This window comes from Penaeus monodon, chromosome 16 (genome assembly GCF_015228065.2).
Source record: "Penaeus monodon isolate SGIC_2016 chromosome 16, NSTDA_Pmon_1, whole genome shotgun sequence".
NCBI classification, from domain to species: domain Eukaryota; kingdom Metazoa; phylum Arthropoda; class Malacostraca; order Decapoda; family Penaeidae; genus Penaeus; species Penaeus monodon.
Genome location: NC_051401.1, coordinates 45,992,489 through 45,999,988, shown reverse-complemented (window position 1 = coordinate 45,999,988; position 7,500 = coordinate 45,992,489). Strand labels below are relative to the sequence as shown.

General features: G+C 42.6%; 1 protein-coding gene across 1 annotated transcript in view; it reads left to right on the top strand.

Annotated features, from left to right (window-relative positions):
- LOC119582863 (neurogenic locus notch homolog protein 2-like) overlaps positions 1-7,500 on the top strand; it is a 120,791-nt gene that overhangs the window by 108,585 nt on the left and 4,706 nt on the right. The window contains exons 7-11 of the mRNA XM_037931357.1: positions 3,697-3,811; positions 4,072-4,207; positions 4,378-4,507; positions 4,882-5,265; positions 7,466-7,500. The exon at positions 7,466-7,500 is cut by the window's right edge and continues 85 nt beyond it. Coding sequence (XP_037787285.1) covers positions 3,697-3,811; positions 4,072-4,207; positions 4,378-4,507; positions 4,882-5,265; positions 7,466-7,500 — 800 coding nt within the window. The remainder of the gene's footprint in view (positions 1-3,696; positions 3,812-4,071; positions 4,208-4,377; positions 4,508-4,881; positions 5,266-7,465) is intronic.

Genomic DNA, 7,500 nt, shown 5'->3' with positions numbered 1-7,500 from the left:
GGACAGACTCTTAACAAGGATCGTTAGGCTCGCGCTAGGGTCAAACGTCTTATCCGAGGTCACGCTGGGTCACGGCTATCAAGGAAAACTAGCTGTTTAGTCCCTCGAGTACCAGACATCACAAGACTAACAATTTATTTAGAGATTGTTTTCGAAACTCCTCGAGACAAGCGAGAATCGGGATGCGGATGTCGATGCGTCTTTGTTTCTCTTTATTTTATCAAGAGAATCGCATTTTTGAAAAAAAAAAATATTTTTAGAATGACTAAATGGAAACGCTTAATTAAGATCGCTTAAACAACACTTCCGCAAAGGTAATAGGTGATTATCTCGGTAATGTCCCCGCAATAAAACTCTAAATGACACCGAAAATTATCGAATAAAGAAAGAAAGAAAGAAAGAAAGAAAAAACGAAAAAAAAAAATCTTACTTCCTTATCATTATTCAAAGATTTCAACAGCACAGATTAATGGATTCACCCCTCCCTCATTATCACCCCTTCCCCCTCCCCCTTTTCTCTTTCTCAAACCTTCCCCTTCTTTTTTTTTATCACTCTTTCCCTCCCTTTCCCCCGTTCCTCGCTCTTTCTCCTTCTTTTCTCTCTTTCTCTTCATCTTCTTCACTTCCTCCTCTTCTTCCTTTGTTTCCCTTTCCTTACTTTCTCTTTTCTTTCTCTATTCTTCTTCCTCTCATTTCTCCCTTCATTTCTCCTCTACCTCTTTGTCTCTCTTCATTTCTTCCCCTTCCTCCACCTCCCTTCTTCCTTTCTCTTTCTCCATCCCTCCTTCCTTCCTCCTACCTCTATCACCCCCTTCCCCCAACCCTTCCCCCCCCCTCATCCCCCCTCCCCCGCCTCATTCCCCCCCCCCCACCTTTGTCACATTATTGCGACACCGTGATAAAGTAGTGGCATTATTTTCCAACGTCAAGTGAGAGTCTTGGAAAGTTGCGTCTTCACGAGAAAGTGTGGGGGTAGGGGAAGGGGCAGGGGGCAGGGGAAGAGGCAGTAGCAGGGGCAGGGGAAGGGGTAGGGGAAGGGGAAGGAGAAGAGGGAGAGGGAAGGAAAAAGTGGCAGGGGAAGGAGAGAGAGGCTGAGTAGTCTCGCTGTACTGTGTGTGTGTGTGTGTGTGTGTGTGTGTGTGTGTGTGTGTGTGTGTGTGTGTGTGTGTGTGTGTGTGTGTGTGTGTGTGTGTGTGTGTGTGTGTGTGTGTGTATTAGGGCTGATTCTTTCGAGTCAGTTCCCTTGTTTGCCGATACAGAATGATCACGTTATCATTTCTTATCACTGCTACAACATCACCAAAGCATCACGTACCTAATTCACGATTCTGTTCATAGTATTCTCCCATTAGACCCCTCGCGTTTCGGGACGATACTTCATTAAAAATAAAACAATTATTATGGCCATTAAATCTCACAGAATATAATGAGGATGCGACCATATACAGCACGAACTCATTGATAGACAGACAACTGATGTTAAATGCCTAAGGACCTTAACACAGGTCGCCTACAGTGAGAGGGGTGAGAAGTCCGGAAAGATGACCTTGAAGCGCGGGAGAGAATTTGAAGAGGAATGGGGAATTGGAAGGAACGAGATACGGAGAGAATAAACATAGAACAAGAAGGAAATGGAGGAGGGAGGAGGAGAAAGAGAGAAGGAGAGAGAGGAGGAAAGAAGAGAAAAGAAGGGGAAGAGAAGAAAGAGAAGGAGAAGGAGGAGGAGGAGGAGGAGGAGGAGGAGGAGGAGGGAGGTGGAGGAGGAGGAGGAGGAGGAGGAGGAGGAGGAGAAGAAGAAGAAGAAGAAGAAGAAGAAGAAGGAGAAGGAGAAGGAGAAGAAGAAGAAGAAGAAGAAGAAGAAGAAGAAGAAGAAGAAGAATGATGATGATGAGGAGGAGAAGAAGGAGAAGAGGAGGAGGAGGAGGAGAAGAAGGAGAAGGAGGAGGAGGAGGAGGAGGAGGAAAAAAATAGAAATAATATAATAGATATAAAATAGAAATAAAGAGAAAGAAGGAAAGACAAATATCATAGAACTGAATTAAAAAAATAAATCTATAATATTCACAGCATAACATCTCAGCCATCATTATTTTTATCTTATCATTTTCCTATTTCTCACTGGAGTGTCGATGAGATGGTACCATCTTAAAGATCCTTTTTAGATAACGAAAGATCAGTATAAGTTCACACACGAGTACGTACACATACATACACTCTCTCTCTCTCTCTCTCTCTCTCTCTCTCTCTCTCTCTCTCTCTCTCTCTCTCTCTCTCTCTCTCTCACGCTCTGACCAACACCCATAGCCTATAAATAACAACAACAACAACCATTTTGTTCTTTAGAGAACGTGACGTTGCACCCCCCCCCCTGGTCTCCGTGACACACTGCCAGCGACCTTTGACCTCGCGCGCATGTAGAAAGTCTGCGAGTAGCGGCCGAAGACATAGTTGCCAGATACCTTAGGTCACATTGTCAGAAGGTCAAATGCTCATCATTAAAAAAAAAAGGAATTTAGATGCTTATCGACACGTGAAAGTTTTTATTTTATTTTATTTTCTGTAACTATTGCCATCCCGAGGGTCCTTTTTTTGACAAATGTTACCAATCGCTAGGTCGTGAGAAATCTCTTGTAATAAACTTTGTTATCGCAGGTTTCCATCGAATGGGATCTGGCAACACTGGTCGCGAACGTAAATGAAAAGTGACGTGAACAAGGATACACTTTATTTTCCTTTTTATACATGTATTTTACCTTTGCTATACGAGCAGAGATACTTGGAGTTCAGGCAAACCTCCTTTTGTTAAGATGATTTATAGCAATATTTCCGATGCGTTTCTCCCACGCTTTATCCTGCTCAAAAACAAACAAAATTTCCGGATTTGAGGGATCAGATGCAGATTTTTTTTTGAACTATGACCCCAATGCGAGAATGCCATAAGGACGACAATAGCATCCCAGGAAAAAAAGGTGTCAGTCGTATAAATCGACCATAGGTTAAGCGCCAGAAACTTACCTTGAAGCTCCTGCCATGCGAATGTGAGCTCTATCTCCCCCGTCAATAAGGACGGTAACGCCATGAAATCTCGCCCGCGCGTTGTATTAGACGTGGGAACGAGGCAAAATTCGCCCCGAAGCCATTTTGATCTTGTAAAAACTTAGGAACTGAAGGACTTCTGCTTAATACGACGCGACCGGATAATAGATCGCGTCGGATAATTAGACCAATTATGTAGGAGTTTGGGGATAATTATTAAGAGGATTTGTCTTGCACGAAGGCCGGCGATCAACTTGCCTGATGAGGATATGCGGGACGGTTTCTCGTCGGCTTCGTCAGGACTCTCCATATCCTTCGCTATTTTTGGAGGACCTGGTTCGCATTTTGGAGTTAAATTGTGGGAAAAAAACACAAGAGATGATGCTGCGGGTTTTGCATCATCGCTTTTGTTATTAATGATAGGATAAGGGTTGTTATATTGAATGATATGGTTGTCTGTTGAATCACAGGGTATCTGTTGCAGTGTTGCTGCGGCGACACGCACGCACGCGCGCATACACACACACACACACACACACACACACACACACACACACACACACACACACACACACACACACACACACACACACACACACCAGCATCACCATCACCATCACCATCATCCTGATACTAATACAATTTTCCCTTCTCCCGCAGACATCAACGAATGCGACGACCCGGCCGCGTGCGGGAGTAACGCCATCTGTACGAATCATCACGGCAACTACACCTGCACGTGTCCGGATGGCTTCGTTGGCAACCCTTACGATGGGTGAGTTTATTTATTTTGCGTTGGGTTTCGTTCGAATCCATTTATTTGTTTACTTATTTTATGTCTGTGTTGAGCGTTTATCTATGTAGATTTTTTTCCCCTTCTCTCTTGCCATTTCTTTGGTGTATGTATGGTGGGATATGGAGAATGACCTTAGATAGAGATTTTTCTTTACCTAATATAGAGGAATTGAAAGACAAACGCAATATGAAAACACCAATAATTAATATCGGCAATATCCCTTTCTCCCTCTTTCCTTAGTGTGCCGATTACGACGAGTGCCAACGCGCCGACGTCTGCGGTCCCCTGGCTAAGTGCCGGAACCGCGAGGGAGGACACGATTGCGAGTGTCCGCTCGGATACGAGGGAGATGCTTACTCGAGGGCAGGCTGTCAGGTGAGCGGAAAGGAGCTGGGAGGGTTTGCAGGGATTGGGACACGGGGTAGGGGCATAGGAAAAGGGTATCCAGTGATTTTTCCATGTGAGAAATAGAAACGTTTTTTTTTTTTTCTTTTTTCTTCTGTGTTACGCTAACTAATTATCGAAATTATATGATCGTCCCACAGAACATCAACGAATGCGCAGGTAACCCCTGTGCAGCCAACGCCATCTGCGTGGACGGCGTTAACAACTACACCTGCGCATGCCCTCCCGGTTACATCGGTGACCCCTACAACATGTACGGCGCCTGCCAAGGTAAAGAAAACGGGGAGAGTTTTTTTCGATATTTATTTAGGGAAGGGGGGGGGGGTAGTTTGCTGTTATAGATAGTAATAACATAGCTTCTGTTTTGGGGTAATCAGTATTTTGTACCTTGTCTCACTAATTCCGTAACAGAGTTAGCCAGTATAGCTTTTCAAACAAAGGGTAGTTTTTGTTGAAACTAATGACGCGTATCACGCTAATGTAATGATAGCAGGCACTAATTACTAGCTTACCGGAGAATCATGGTGAATTAATCAACACAACATACACTTAGAAGCACATTTATGGCCTAACCTACTAAAAAAAAGAGAACCAGAGGATTAATGAGTCAGGGAAACTAATCCGTCCGACGCTAACCTTGGAAGACGTCAACGAGTGCGTCGACCCGAGCTCCGAGCGCGACGACGACGGCGTCGAGACGACCACCACCGTCACCCTCGACGTCACCCTCGTCGACGACCTGTTCGAGAGCCTGCTGCCGGAGGCGCTGGAGAACGCCATCAGCCAGGCGGCGTCGAACTGGAGCTTCCCGTGCGGCGCGGCGGCCACGTGCATCAACACGCCGGGGTCGTACGAGTGCCGCTGCCCCGCCGGCTTCTCGGGGAAACCCCGCGAGAAGTGCACGGACGTGAACGAGTGCGGGCTGGCCTCCACCTGCGGAGAGAACGCCAAGTGCATGAACGTCCCAGGGTCGTACAAGTGCTACTGCCCGCGCGGCTTCGAGGGCGACGGCGACGTGGCCTGCAGCAGTTAGTAGCCTCCCGTCCTCCTTCCTCTCCCGACGACGCCCTTCCGACGCCCCAGGACCCTCGCCTTGGACCTTCCTTTCTCTCTCCTTCGCCCCCTCCTTTGAGCGAGGGTCTTTCGCCATCCTTCTCCCCCGTTTCCTCCCTCCAGGGGCGCTGGAGGGAACGCTGTAGCATCTTCAAGCGCTTGTGACAAGAGGAATGAGCAAAAATGTGCTTCTTTGCGAGCGACCTGAGGATACTAGCCTCTTCCTTCCTGTATTTAGATTTTTTTCTGCAATTCTGTCAATTATCGAGCTATGTATTTTTCCCCTTTCCTTTTTATAGCTCCGAAGCCTATGTTTACCTGCGCTTAATTACAAGATGTTATGCAACTTGCCCGACTTTCTTCCTTGGACCAACACAGCTTGTGCTTGCTCTACAAGCACCGAAGAAAAAAGAAGAAAACTGGACTTGAGAGTTATTGATCCAGCAAACATCTCCTTTGACGATTTTTACTCATTCGATCCCGTTATCAACACGTAGAAAACTGATATATATATATATATATATATATATATATATATATATATATATATATATATATATATATATATATATATATATATATATATATAATATATATATACATATATATATATACAACACACACACACACACACACACACACACACACACACACACACACACACACACACACACACACCTCACTCACTCACTCACTCACTCACATACACACACACACACACCGCATACTCTACTAACTTGCCAAAACACCCATCTTGCAACCACCGACTGTCTCTCAAGACTCACACTTTCCCACTGGACACAAGATGACTCGTGACACCAGGATTGACACCTGTCATTTCTGCCATCCGATGAATCGCGCGACGAAAAGGACTTATTTTGTGTATCTTTGTTACTGTTTCTGTTTGTTTTAAGGTCTTGCTTTGCTTACTTATTGTGTATGTTTCTTTTGGATGTGAATAATGTGTAGATTTCCTCTGTATGTGTTGTTTCATAGTTTTTGTTTTCCGCTAATTATTGTACTTGAGCTGTGTGTGAGTGTTAGTTGTTGCATATCTTTAATGCAAATTGTATCTTGTAGCTACTGTATAATCTGTAAGACTTGTACTGCATGTAATGTATTTCTTGAATTCAAAAGTATTTTTTTTTTATGTCTTCTGTAGATTCACTATATTCTCACTCTAATGAATATTGTATCTGACTGTACAAACTGACGTTACAAAGACTTTTTATCTTTTTGTGTATGCATATATTGATATATATTTTAGGTATCCCAGTTGCATTACTGTATAAATATTGTATTTCGTGAAAGAGGTATGTGTTTGTTATTTTTAATTTTAAGGTAGTTTTTGTCAGGGTAATGAAAAACGGTCGCCATATTTTTATACACCTTTTTTACCAATTAACACCGAAATTACGCCAATTAACCATAGAAACAATTTAAACTAATACGTAATTGGTCGATTACACTTAACAATAACAAGGTGGTATTAACATCGCATAGCGGACGTTTTAGTTAGATTTAGACTGTTAACTTGGCTTTGCTGTATTTTATTCACAATGCTCAAAGTTATCTATTCCACAGTGTTTAATAAGTCACGAGGTATACGAGCCTTTCAGTATATTTAGCGGGATAGTGACATTACACTGCTTTGTCTGCTGTGACTCAGTGTTCAAATGCTTTAATTCTCAAGGGTATGCTGTACTGTACTTTGCATTCTTACAGGAACAAAAGAAGAAGAAGAAGAAAAAGGTGATAATAGTAAATTAAAGAAATAACGATACAAAAATATTTTTGTCGGAAAACTCGAGATGAATTCGTTATTCATTATTTTGGTGTTTGCTTCAATGATAATATCAATATTAATGTTGTTGCTTTTATAATTGTTGTTATTATGATTCTTATTGTTGTTATTATCATTATTATTGATATTATTATTATTGTTATTATTATTATTATTATTATTATCATTATTATTATTATTATTATTATTATTATTATCATCATTATTATTATCATCATTATTATTATCATTATTCTTGTCGTTATTATTATCAAAATTATTTACAATTTACGATTTAAATACCCTTTCCTCCGCGTCGTATCATCGGTCCTTCCAATAGTGTAAATATTTCCACAACTTTATCCTAACGCTTTCTTCCCTGTCACTCACAGACGTCGACGAGTGCCAAAGCAACCCTTGTGGTGCC